The following is a 14,280-nucleotide window of genomic DNA, read 5'->3' on the forward strand; positions in this document are numbered from 1 at the left end:
TCTATGTGCCTGTGGTTCTGTCAGTGTGATCATGTGATGTATCTGACCCCAGGAATGTGTCAATAAAGTTTCCCCTTCCTGGGACAATGAATTCACGGTGTTCTTATTTCAATTTCCAGGAGTGTATTTAAAAATGGTCAAGCAACCAACTTATTTTTTATTGGACCATTTCATTTGGATTGACCCAACTGAAGAATGACAAGTAAAGTTCTTATCAGTATAATATTTTATCAAGGAAAGAATACACATAGTTCCCTTACTGAAACTGGTAAGTTTATTTCCTAGACAAAGTGACAGGGTCTCCCCAGCAGGCTCGCCACTCCTTTTTGCAGCATTTTTTCCCTTCTGTGCTGCATGTCTACCCTCTTGCTATTCTTTTTCCCTTCCCTTGGGGAACATGTCTGGGGTATTATTGGGAATGTTCAGTATTGTCTGTTGCTGACGTAAGAACAGTCTCACCATTGTTTATTGCTCCCTTTTCTATTCTTTGTTTCCCTTCTCGTCTCGTTCTTCCACTTCAGTGTTTGACGTTCTCTTTTCCTTATTCCTCTCTGTGTGCTCCTGAAGGCCAGCCCAAGCGTTTGACGCATAACAGGTGACTGGGTAATGTGTAATTCCCAGTCCAGGGTCGACAGGTAGGGTTTTACATGTATCCCCTGGTACAGGCCAGGCCCAGGGAGGGGTGATTGTCTTAACTGCAACCTTACCATATTGCTGATTGGTCCCTCTGTCAGGTGTTCAGGAAGTGTGACCTGAGATGTGAACCATCACCTAAGGTGTGCGCCCCCATGTGAAGGGGACCCCCAATTGGAAGGAGCGCGCCATTGGAGACACTGGTAATCATGGGGGATATTCTCGCAAAGAGTCAATCATCTTCACAATCAACATCAACGGAACGTAAACCTAATAAGGCTAATGATTCAAAGACTCTTCTCGCTGCACCACAGTTCCTCTTGGTCTCAAGTACTGAAGACACCTGTCAGTTTTTCACCACTGTAAACCCATTTATTATTCAGAAATGTGTTGATGCAATTGCCAGCCCTGTAAAATCCTGCTCTCGTTTACGGAATGGCACTTTGCTTTTGGAGACTACTTCTGATTCTCACTCACAACAACTGCGTGCCGCCTCGCTTCTCCACGGTTGCCCTGTTCGTGTCGAGACCATTGAACTTTGAATTCTTCCCATGGTGTTATTTACACTAGGCTGCTCAACAGTCTAACTGAGGCCGAAATCCAATCTTACCTCTCTGATCAGAGTGTCATTGCTGTCCATCGTGTCATGAAAAAGGTAGATTCCTCCTCCATCATGTCATGAAAAAGTTAGATTCCTCCTTAGTGCCCACCTGTACTCTTTTTCTCACCTTTGATAGAGTGGTGCTTCTGTCAAAGATCAAAGCAGGCTATGGAATTATCACAGTGCAACTGTACATTCCGAACGCTATGCGCTGGCACCAGTCATCATTTCAACCACACTAGAACATCTTGTCGACACCCAGCAAAATGTGTAACCTGTGGTAAGGATGCGCACGAGGGCAATTGTCCGCCTCCTCCTCCCCACTGTATGAACTGCAATGGTGGCCATGCCGCCGCCTCTCGGGATTGTCCTGTGTATCTTGATAAGCGGGCTGTCCAAGAGATTCAGATAAAGGAAAATGTGCCTTACCCATTTGCTCACAAGTTATTGGCTAGTTGCAAACCGTGTATCCTCCTGTCTGACACCTATAGTTCTGTTCTTGTTACCCCTCACCCCATGAAGGACTTGGCCACGCAGACATGTGACCTCCAGTTCAGCCCTTGAGGTTGTGAAATTACCCAGTGTCAAGGTAGCATTGCCATCCCCCTGTCCAGCTATGCAACAAGCCATCAAACTCTTGCCTCAAGGGATGCTCTCATCCTTTCTCTTGCAGGCAAGCACTTTCTGCTTAACATGTACAACCACATCTGGGCAGACCACACATTTCCCGGACTTTGACGTGAAGCCACCGTCATACCCATACCTAAGCCTGGTAAGGACAGAAACCTTCCTTCTAGCTCCTGCCCCATCTCTCTCACCAGCTGTATTTGCAAGGCAATGAAACGTATGATTCATGCCCAGCTGGTATGGTGGCTCGAGTCTCGCAATTTACTGACGAATGCACAGTGCGGATTTCAAGTGCAGCATTCTGCAGTTGACCATCTCATTACTTTGTCCACCCATTTCATGAATGGTGTTTTGCGGAAATCCCAGATTGTGGCCATGTTTTTCAATTTGGAGAAGGCCTATGACAACTGCTGGATAACTGGTGTTCTCCATACTCTACACATGGGGCTTGTATGGCCGCCTGCCCTGTTTCCTTCAGGAATTTTCAAAAGACCGAGTTTTCAAGGTGTGTGTGGATTCTGCCTTCTTGGACACCTTTATCAAGGAAAACAGTGTGCCTCAGGATTCCATCCTGATCATTGTCCTCTTTGCTATCACCATTAGCCCTATAATGGCCTGTCTCCCACTGGGCATCTCCTGCTACCTTTTTGTTGACAATTTTGCCATCTATTGCAGTTCTCCATGGACCTTTCTCACTGAGCAGCATTTTCAGAGATGTCTTGATCATCTTTACTCCTGGTGCATCGACAATGGCTTTCGCTTTTCCGCTGACAAAACCGTCTGTATGAATTTCTGGCAATGCACTTGGTTGCTCCCACCATCTTTATGTCTTGGGCCTGTTGCCCTTCCATTCGTTGAAACTACAAAATACCTGGGGCTCATGCTCCATAGGAAAAACTCTTGGTCCTCCCATGTGTCTTACCTGACAGCCTGCTGTATGCAGTTCCTCAATGTCCTACATGTCCTCAGTGATACTTCCTGGGATGCCGATCGAACCAACTCCTCCATTTGTACCGGTCCCTTGTCCGTTTGAAACTCAACTATGGGTGCTTTGTTTATGCATGTGCACATCCATCTGTCTTACACCGTCTCAACACTATCCACCATGGTGGCATCCGTTTGGCCACTGGCGTCTTTTACACTAGCCCGGTTGAGAGTCTGTATGCTGAAGCTGCTCAACTACCACTGCACTACTGCCGCGACTTTCTCCTCAGCAGGTATGCATTCTGTCTCTCTGCCATGAGTGACCACTGATCCTGTGGCTCCTTCTTTGATGATTCCTTTGATCGCTAGTATGGGGCACATCCCTCTTCTCTGTTACCTCCTGGAGTCCGCTTTCAGCACTTGCTACGGTGGCTTAACTTCACACTACCTGCAACTTTCTTGGTGGGTGTGACCCTTCACCACTTCGGCTTCGTGAAGTGGCCCATGTTAACCTTGGCCTTCTTTCACTTTCTAAGGACACTACTTCAGTCTCGTTCTATCGCCTTCAGTTTCATGACGTTCACATGGAACTTCACAATAATACCTTTGTATACACTGATGGCTCTCAGACTGACCTTGGGGTTGGGTGTGCCTTGATCACTGGCACCCGTGTCTTTTGATATCGGCTTCTGGCTCACTGCTCAGTATTTACAGCCGAGCTCTTCGACCTGTATCAGGCCATGGAGTACATCTGGTGACACAGACTTTACAATTGTGTCCTCTGCTCAGATTCACTCAGCACCCTTCAAAGTCTACATGCGCTGTACACTGCCCATCCCTTAGTGGAGCAGGTTCAGAAAAACTATCGCTTGCTCTCTCTTGGTGGAGCCAGTGTGATGTTTCTGTGGGTTCCTTGTCATGTTGGTCTATAAGGAAAGAGGCTGCTGACACTGCTGCCAAGGCTGCAGTCCTTGTACCTCAGCCTGCTAGTTCCTATATTCCTTCCAATGATCACTGTGTTGCCGTCTGTCAGGAGGTGGTGTCTCAATGGTCCTCTCTTCACTTGAATAAGCTCTGGCTTATTAAGCCCCTCCCAATGGCTTGGCTGACCTCCTCTTGGCCCTCCTACCACCGGGAGGTCATTTCAACTAGGCTGCATATTGGGCACTGCCTTTTGTAGCCATCATCATTTGCTAAGTGGTGATACCCCACCACTTTGAACACATTGCGCCCAAGCTTTAACTGTGTGCCACTTCCGGATGGAATGCCCATTTTTTTAACCGTTTACGTTCCCGTTTGGGTTTGCCATCTGAGTTGTCAGCCATTTAAGCAAATGTGGGCTGTCGACCGCATTTTACTTTTAATCCGCCAAAGCAATATGGCAAAGATCATTTAATTTTTAGTTTCGGCCTCTGTTTCTGTATGCTGTCTTTTTTAGCCCTTTCTTCATGTGCCTCTTTTAGCTGTCTTCTCGTATGTCAACTGAGACTGACACACAGTCATTTTTTAACTCCTCTCTATCTTCATGTTCTATAGTTTTGACTTGGGCGCATATGACCCCATTTGAGTTTTGCGCCATAGAGCAAAACAAAACCAAACCAAAGTGACAGGGTAGTTAAACTGAAGATCATATTAATGCTGCTAAGAAATTAATAATCAAGGATAGTGTCAGTTCACCTGAAATGAATGTATGATGTAATTGCTCAGTGTAAGCAAGAACCATGCACAGTAGGAGAAAAGAAAGCTACTCACTTGCAGTCGTGTTACTTATATAGGCCACAAATATTTTACCTGCTCAGATGCAAGATATGTGTCAGTATACCTCCCAAACATTATGGTCTGTTGGTGTGATTATTATATAAATTCACAAATGCAAATGTTATTTGGATATCGAATAGACTAGAAGTACAGTGGAAACCTTTTATCGGTGTCTGAGAGATAGAAGAATGGTAAAAGTTAGCAGGTTTTGGAAAACGAGGGACATAGTGAACTTCAGTATGCAAAATGAGAGATGCTCCACCGATCCATAAAACTAAATTTAACAATGGAATAGCATAAAAGCTACACAGATCATTACAAAGACTGTTTAAGACCAAGAGATATAAAGAGGTAGAACAAAAGCAAAGAGATAGATAGTAACATTATGTATCAAGAAACTGTACGTTCTAAGTCCGAAGAGAAAGGGGCAAGTTGTCTCTTGACATGGAGTCCAATATAGTTGTTGACTGCTGACATCTATCAGTATTATTAATAACATAGAACCAAAAACCAATTTTGTTGAACCTAGGATCATACTTTGTGAGGCACGGAGAATGTGACCTTAAGGTGGTTCCTCCATGTGTTATTTTTAGGGTAGGAAATTTCCCATAAATGATAAAACAAAACTAATGTGAAATTTGCGATCTTTCGTGACATAACACAAAATTTGTACTTTTTACAAAATATCGTGAAATTCGGGATCTTCTTGTTCCTGTTACGAATGTTGTAAATCAGAGGGCAACAGTTTACTAATCCAGGCTCCTGATGGTTATTGGATGCTGAAATTGGATTTAAAATTCTGTCTGAGCTCTGAGAATTATGTATGATCTTAAGATAACAGCTGATTCCCATGAAGGGAACTATGGCTTTAGATGTGACATAAAATGAAATACATTTCATTAACAGTTTTAGTCTCTGACGTGACATTTCCCAACACTTTTACACACCTGTAGTACAAAAAATTGTGCATTTATGAGAGTTCTTTAATGCGGTATGTCAGTTAAACTAGCTATTTTATAGCACACAAGTATGAATATGAAAAACCTCAACTATGGCAGTTTGCTTTTGCAAATATGTAAAGCAAATGATGCACCTTTCAACACAGTCTAGGCCCCGACCAACAGATAATGCTGTCGCTAGACCATAGATGATGCAGACAATGCACATTATTTTATTGAAACTAACATCTCAATCAGCTGACTATTGGCAGCATCCATTTGCAAACAATGTACAGTTGTGAAATCTTGTGCATTATTTGGTTTCAGCCAGGTATACATGAAAGCAATATTTCGTTTCAAACATAAAGTTCTTTTAAGAATACAACAAAAATCTGTGAACACATTTACTCTAAGTTAGGCTGTATGTTGGTATTCAGATCTAAAACTTGATGAATGATGAAGATTTTGAGACAGCGGTTTGTCAATATCTAATTCACTACAAAATATTCCATTTAATCAATATTCCCTAATATATTGTGCCTCTTATGTTGACGTTGTTGTGGTGTATGTAAGTAAGCAGGCAAATGTCGTAAAACATAAATACTTATTTTGTGTAAAAAAACAGACATTATGGATAGAAGTGGATGCCATTTCTTATAAAATCATGAAAACATGTCACACGAATTTTTGAGAAATTGTCATAAAACTACAGTCTGATTAAAATTACTTGATAGTTGACATCTGTCATTTGCCACTATAGTGTTGCAGGTTACCACTCATTTATAAGTGACACAGAAACACAGTGGGTCACTTCGCAAATGCTGTTAAATGTGTAATTTGGAGCAATGTTGGAAAAGGCCACCATGAGGTATTACGGAAATGAGAGATCCTCTATCGACAGCTGATTTTAAGTCTGAACTGTGCCAGATGACATATATTGTAGCCCTTCCTAGTGTAACAACAAGCTTGTGATGTGCAATGTATCCTAGAAAACAGCAGTCAACAACCTGCAGAAGAACTAAAATTACGATCGTTTCGTTCACGGTGATTAAAGCTAATCTCTATGAGAAATGTCAACACAGAAAAATTTCGGTTTCAGCCCTAAAAAATGACTTTAATTTCTCGCCATCATTTGTTGGCTACCTAAAACTATCCTTACTGGCTACATGAACTGCCACTGCTGATGAGCACTCCTGTTTCTCATTTGGTTTTAGATTATAGATTCCAAATGAAAAAAGAAATGATAGGAAGAAAAATAAGGGCAGATAAAAATGTCAATACAATCATGAAAATGATGTGGTGAAGTATTAGAAATTAAAAAGAAATTACATTTAAATCAATCAATTTTATAATTATAATAATGACAGGTTTTTGATTAGGTTTAGCAGTTAAAAAAAATTCACTGACCTCAACAGGTTTCAAGTCAATGGCCACCTACAGGACAATCTATTGCGCTAACCTCTACACTACGCCACGACCCTGGTTCAGGTTGTTACATATATGGCTTCTATTCCAGTAGCAGTGATGATTTGCAGTCTTCAAAAATTTGACTACACATAATGTCTTGCAAAAATTTTCTAATGTAAGTTGATTTGTGTGATTATAACAACTGTATATGTGGTGCTGAATTGCGTCTTGTGCAGAAGGATCTAGTAGTGTTTGGCTTGTGCTGTGTAATGAAACACACATACATTGTTACCATTGTTGTGCATATGTGTTTCATTTTATGGCCATTGTGTGTGATGAAATATACGAAATTAAGGGGCTATATCCAGGATTCGGGGTCATAACACAATAGGAAAGAGGGTGACAAGGTGAACTGACTAATTGTTGTGGCAGTTTGGCAGTGACAAACAGTTGTATGTAAAGTTGAGCACTTTGATTGGAAGAAACCACCTGTAGCCCATGACATGTCAGCCATACTAATATTTCATCTTCTACCCCTGTCATGCAGCAAACTAAATGACTCACAGTGCAACAGAAAGAGAAATTTGCTGAAGAACTGAAATTCTTTAGTTTGTAAAAAGAAAGAATTGTCAAAACATTGCTTCAAATTATTTGGTTCTCTTTCAGCTAGCCAGATGTAAAAATGAGAACCATTGCTTTAATAATGAATACTTTGGAGAAATTAGTGTAACTGTACTATTACCTGTGTAATGCTAACACAACAAGTCTTTTGACTGTTAAAATCAGTGCTTGATTTCATATACAAATGAGAAAACCTTTTACTGGTGGCTCCACTTCGTGTATTGCTCAAAGACAGAAACTCAGCTGTTTGCCTCCCTCACATGACTTAAATGTTGGTTTGTAACCTAAACGTGACAGAGATAGGGGAGCGTACGGTCTAGCATATCTGTGTTCTGAGGTACTGTCACCACAGACTTCTTCCATAAAATAGTAAAAATAATACTGAAATGAGTATTCTCATTGTTCTGTTTTACAGCCAGAAACACATTCATGTAACATTACGTGCCTTGTCTTGTGATTGGCTGATAGAAGCATACCAAGTGGGCAAGATGTTGATTTGTGTGTTTGTCAAGCTAAAGTGCTGTATTTGGTGATTTTTGCATTTATACTTGCATACTAGAAAAATGCACCATTTAATTGATGCACCACATTAAAGATGTCTTCAAACTGCACTGTTTTGGTGTGATTTATTGCACAAACAGTATAGGGGAATCTAATATCACCAAATAAAACATTACCTTCATTCTAAGTTAAAAGTTAAAGAGTGCTTTATCACTAAACTTCTTGGTAGATTAAAACTGTTTGCCAGACCAGGACTCAAATCTTTCATAGGCAAGTGCTTTACCAACTGAGCTACCTAAGCATGACTGATGACCTATCCTCACAGCTTTACTTCCACAAGTACCTGAACTCTTACCTTCCAACTTTACAGAAGTTCTCCTGTGAAATTTGCCGGACTAGCAGTCTTGGAAGAAAGAATAATGCAGAAACATGGCTTAGCCACAGCCTGGAAATAGTTTCCAGAATAAACTGGCGAAAATTAATTGTTGGTGGTTAAACCAGTAAATTGTTGAGAAATATGAAGGGACTAATACTTCAAGCACAAGGGAAACAAACACTGAAATGCACTGTGTTACACCTCAGACTAAGGTAACAGCTCTTAAGGCCATAGATACATGTATTATGTCTGTGTTCATAGCTCCAATTGCTTTTTCAAGCAAATCTGTAAAATCGACATGGCAAAAGACCACGTGTATATAGGATGGTGGGTCTAAGCCATGTAAGATATTCTGAAGGGGTGCCAATCCCTTCATAATTTAGTGGAAAAGCAACTATCCATGCCAGCAAGATATACGGATGCTGTCAAATGTCTGGTGTCATACTGAACACAGTTTGTCTTCCGTTTTCTAATTTAGACTGCAGGTGACTGTTTTCATACTGTAGTGAGCTACTCGCAGATTGGTGGCATAAAACCTCACGGAAGAAACACTGAAGTTAGGACAATGCTTCTTTCTCCTGAAAAACTTTAAAGAGCGAGTGTGGTAGTAAAATTATTTTTTCTTTAATTGATCAGATTTAACAGATTTAATATAAATGATTTCTTTTGCAGTGTTGTAAATAAGTGTAATTTGTGATTTCAATAAATGTAAAATAGTAGACAGGTATGTTTTAATTTTCAACATAACACTGGAAAACAATTAAACAAACACAAATAGGAATATAAGGTATGGTGCGTCAAAAATAAGCAGTCAGAAACTTTATAAAAGAAATGCAAAATTGGCATTAAATAAGACCAAACTTTACTCAAACAACACCAAAATACACACAAAAAGAAGGAAAAAACAGAAATTAGCCCAAAAGTAAAATGACTTTTTACTATCCCTAGTTATGGTAGTCTTTTGATTGTCCAGCCTTATCTGGCAGAAGGTCAATCCAAAAGGTTGGAGTTATGTAAATTGTGACTTCCAACTTCATCCATACCATTGAAAACACCCTTTTTTAATACAAAAAACCCAAATTTTAACATTTTCTGAGTTCTTATGTAATACTTACTTGTTATAAGTGTTTGTCAAGTGCATACTGCACCCTTCAGAAATTATTACAGAAAACAGTCTACATTGTAAAGTGTGAAAGTATGATTACACACATGTGAAAAGCCAGACCTAACAAAAAAGATGAAACATACAGGTTTGAGGTCTTAAAAAAGTCTTTGATAGATGACTGTTCCCTCCTTTAGTCCTCTTCCATGCTGCAATATACTTCCACTTAGGCAGACAGATCATATCAGCTGGCATTGCTTCCTCCTGCGTACTAATGTACTGCAGCACTGCCTCGGTCATCTTGAACCCTTCATTTCTCCCGTCATGTAAGTTTGCCTCCTCCTCTTGTATTACTTCCTCTTGCGTCACCATGTTCATAACATTGTTGTCAGTTTGTTCATCAACTCATTATTTGCCATCCATTCTGTAATGTCCTCTGCATCGACAACCTCACAGACTGGTACACTTTTAAGAAAGGTCTTGGAAAATCCTTTCAGATCATGGAAGTGGACATTTTAACTTTGAATCCATGTTTGAAACCGAAGACAGTCACACTATGACATTACCGAGTCAGTGCTCTTTAGAATGGTTACACAGTCTTCATTACTATCAATTGCTGATATCAACAAACTGAAAAGACAGCAGCAATATTTCTTCTTGAGCATTTCAAGAATGCTGTGGTCCATTGGGTGACAGCTAACAGCGACATTTGATGGTAAAAATAACTCTTTGATATCTCCATCTGTGAGTTCATCATTGGTAGGATGCTAAAGTGTGTTCTCAAGAAACAGCAGAACTGCAGTAAATTGTTGACTTTCAGATATTTCTATACAGCTGTTACAATTTTTGTTGGAACCAGGTATTAAAGATTTCCGATTTCGTCCATGTTTTCTTTTAATAAGTTTAATGTAGAGTAGTGATTCCTGATTTTTCATGTTTTTGAAAGCTCTATGTTTCCATGATATCCCTGTTAATGTAAGCCTAAGCTTGTGGTTGCCAGTTGCATTACTGCAAGTGAGCCTAGTACCTTGTTCCTTACTTTTGTTGGGTCCACACACACACACACACACACACACACACACACACACACACACACACACACACACACAAAAGGAAGCACACCTCACGCACACATGACCACCAACTCCAGCATCTCAGGCAGGAATGTCAGCAATCTGGCCCTAGCTGCTGGAGTCAGTGGTCATGCACACATGAGGTGTACTTGCTTGTCTGTGTGGATTGTGTATGTGTCTCTTTTACTGATGAAGGCTGTTGTAAAAGCTTTATGTGTTTTTTAATTGTACCTCTCTGCAACTTGATGTGTGTTCTTTAAGGTAAGCAACAATCTGTCTTTTCCTACATTGTTGATATTCCTAACTGGAGTTTCCATTGTTTGAAATTGTTTTTTCCACTGATCCAATCATACATCACTGGCAATAAATTCGGAATTATCTCCTTCTGTTGGCCATTGAAATTGCAGTGTTTTTTCTTGCAATATCAGCCCAGTAATGGGAAAACCTTTTCCTCTTAAATGGTCATGCCACTAAATAAAGCTCCCTCAACGTCTTTCAACATTGTCTTACTTACTTTTACTCTATTTCCATTAGCTTGGGAAGCACACCACCCCTCAATTTCTGCTCAGTTTCTCTTCAGTCTCCAACAGTATGATTTCCTACGCCTTTACTCCAAACCAATAGTTTTGGCTGCTATCCAAGAATCTAGTCCCATTACAGCACATAGTTTCTGATTTGTAGTCACTACAAGTTTTGTTTGTTTATCACCCATTTCAGACTCTTCAATTAAAATACAAAGGACCAAAAAAAAAAAAACAGCAATTTAACAGTGCACACACTTAGGACATCTTATATACAACTGAAGAAACAAAGAGTGCAGGGTTACCTACAGAGCTGCTCTCTCTCCATGTGTTCATTGTTGTTTCTGAGCACTGGAAGAGGGTCCTGGTAATTTATTCAGTATTAACAGTACAGTATGTACTTTATAATTGCAACTCCAGATATGCTAGAAGCGAAAAGACTGATAAAGCACTTTGAAAGCCCACAGAGCATTGTAGCTGGGCTCGCTTGCTGAATCCTTTGAAAAGTGCAGTATGCAGAATATGTTAATGCTCATTTTATCACAGATAAGTATTATTGTGATATTAAGTAGGACATAGAGTATGGAGGCCAGATATGGAGGAGCTGTAAACTGATGTAAACCATTGTAGAAATAAACAGGTCTATGTACTTATAAAAAAATAGGGGACCTTACTTTTGGGATTACCCCTGTATCTTCTAGGGATGTATATAAATGCATTTGTTCTGAGAATTATTCATTCTTGGCCTCAGGGTGATCAGAAATGGGAGACCAAACAGGATCAAAGCAAAGAAAGGAACCTTTAGTTGCATGATAACCTGAATTCAGTTAAATTTCCTGCATTCTTAGAAAAACAAATGGATCTATAATAAACAATTAGTTTTCTGTGTGTAAGTTATATTTCAAATTTGTATTCAAGTTTCTCAGTATTACCCTCAAGTTTTTCTTGTGCTTGCAGAAAACAGGATTTTCCAGTTTTCCTATTTCTTCTATAGAACCAAACTTACCTGTAATATGGAGAAACATTAAACCTGAAGTGCTGCCAGGGGCAGATAAGGATATCCGTGAAGCCGCTTTAGAAGCACTACGTGCCCTGCTACACAGTTTGTCAGTGTCTCCTCTCAACAGGGAATATGCAGCGCTGCTTACAAAAGTTGTACAGGTTGTGATAAGAGGTAAGTGGCCTAGGTGCCCTATCCCTTATGTATTAATGAAATTGAAGTGTTAGAAATTCAGAATAGAAGATCCAGTTTCTTCTCATCTAGGGAAATACCTGAAAAAAAAATATTTATTATATTTTACTTGGTCTTTGTACTGAAAAGATTTTAAATGCGTGTGGACTATTATCATTGGAAAATACATGATTGAATGCAATAACCTATGAGGATGAATTACTACACATCAAATAGAAGAGATACTGAAGAGCTGGTAGGTGTGAAGAAGAAACAAACACACACACACACACACACACACACACACACACACACACACACACACGTGTGTGTGTGTGTGTGTGTGTGTGTGTGTGTGTGTGTGTGTGTGTGTGTGTGCGTGTGCGTGCGCGCGCTCGCACACACACAGGAAATGGGGTGGGGTACTATTGTGGAACATTCTGCTGCCCCTACAACTGCTTCACACCCCCACTGCCTCTATTCTACTCCACCATAGTTCTGCCATTGTAAAATGGCCTTATATATTTGTGTTTTCCTGCTCTAGATTCTCCTTTTTCCCTTCTAATGATAATTTTTTCCTGAAAATTTTCTTAGTGTATACCTACCCAGATTCTACGTCTAAATGCATAGTTCATGCTGGCACATTGATTCCTAAAATTCTCACATCATATTCCTCCTCAAACTCTCCCTCCCTCTCTCTCTCTCTCTCTCTCTCTCTCTCTCTCTCTCTGTGTGTGTGTGTGTGTGTGTGTGTGTGTGTGTGTGTGTGTGTGTGTGAGAGAGAGAGTGTGAGAGAGAGAGAGAGAGAGAGAGAGAGAGAGAGAGAGAGAGAGAGAGAGAGGAGGGCTTTGTCTGAAAACGGAATAATTTTTCATCCTTTCTGTGTACCTGTCACATTTATACAGCAACATTTACAATTTCAGCACCATGCTATATACTAAAATACTATAAAATTATTCAGATTTTCGGTTTTTCGTGTTAGTCTTGCATGTAATAAGACAAACAGATGTATCATAATTACTTGCTACACAAAGTAATCCTATACGCTTGCCAGAAAGTGCTAACAAAATCACCAAAATACTTAAAATTTAAAGTAATGAAAATAGTACAATAAAGCATGGTGTGCCTTTTATGGGCATAAACTAAAATCGTACAACTCATAAAATTACATTAACGCCACCTCTGGGCTTACAGTATAAATGTGGAACAAAGCAGCATTACAATATCGAAAGGTATGAATGCTAGCCAGAGGTGCATAAATGAACAAATACTGTGTCTACCCAATTATCAGACAAGATCTTTTCCCAAATTCGTCACTCAGAAAATACAGGGTCATCTTATATTCGCAGATTAAGTTATTTATCCTGAGGTCAACGTTTTGATGTTGTTTAATAGTATATGTAGGGAGTTGTTTACATTTACTGACAAGGCTTTAGTTATTGACATCAGGTACAGATTTATTTTGAAAAATTCAGAAGGGCAGGGATCGGCAAACGATATTTGCACTCGTAGAGGATCAAGATTTCCAGATATGCCAAAGCTCTCTAGTCAGAACTGATGTTACTCGAACAGTATTTCGCATTTGCTGAAGCGCAGCACCACCGAAGGATTGGAAGGGGAACAGTGATACCAGCTGGACTAAAAACTAGATGAGTGCAGGAAAGGGAGTATGAGCAGGTGGCAAATTATGTCATGTTGCCAACCATGGGAAACCATATCAGGTACTTTGGCTTTTTAGGAACAGCTACCATGTTCGGACTGCAGTTTGCTTGAATACATTTGTAATCAGAATTGAATTGACTTTAAAAATTGGACAGTAATCTTCATTTGTGCAGGAGACGGTAAAAGTCTAGGTATGTATCATGCTGTAATGTTGTGAATGGTCACCATGACATATGATGGGAATGAAAGGGGGTGTGTGGTTCTATGCAGCCAGTGAGAGAGCAGCTGGCAGATGATAAATCTGGAAGCAAGAGACATTGTCACACCCTCGTGTCAGCACAGAAGCGAAATCTGATATGAATTCG

At 40.0% G+C, this 14,280-nt stretch overlaps 1 protein-coding gene across 1 annotated transcript in view; it reads left to right on the forward strand.

The window, feature by feature from the left end:
• LOC126479049 (MMS19 nucleotide excision repair protein homolog) overlaps window positions 1-14,280 on the forward strand; it is a 226,683-nt gene that overhangs the window by 65,395 nt on the left and 147,008 nt on the right. The window contains exon 6 of the mRNA XM_050103751.1: window positions 12,040-12,256. Coding sequence (XP_049959708.1) covers window positions 12,040-12,256 — 217 coding nt within the window. The remainder of the gene's footprint in view (window positions 1-12,039; window positions 12,257-14,280) is intronic.

This window comes from Schistocerca serialis, chromosome 1 (genome assembly GCF_023864345.2).
Source record: "Schistocerca serialis cubense isolate TAMUIC-IGC-003099 chromosome 1, iqSchSeri2.2, whole genome shotgun sequence".
Lineage (NCBI taxonomy): Eukaryota > Metazoa > Arthropoda > Insecta > Orthoptera > Acrididae > Schistocerca > Schistocerca serialis.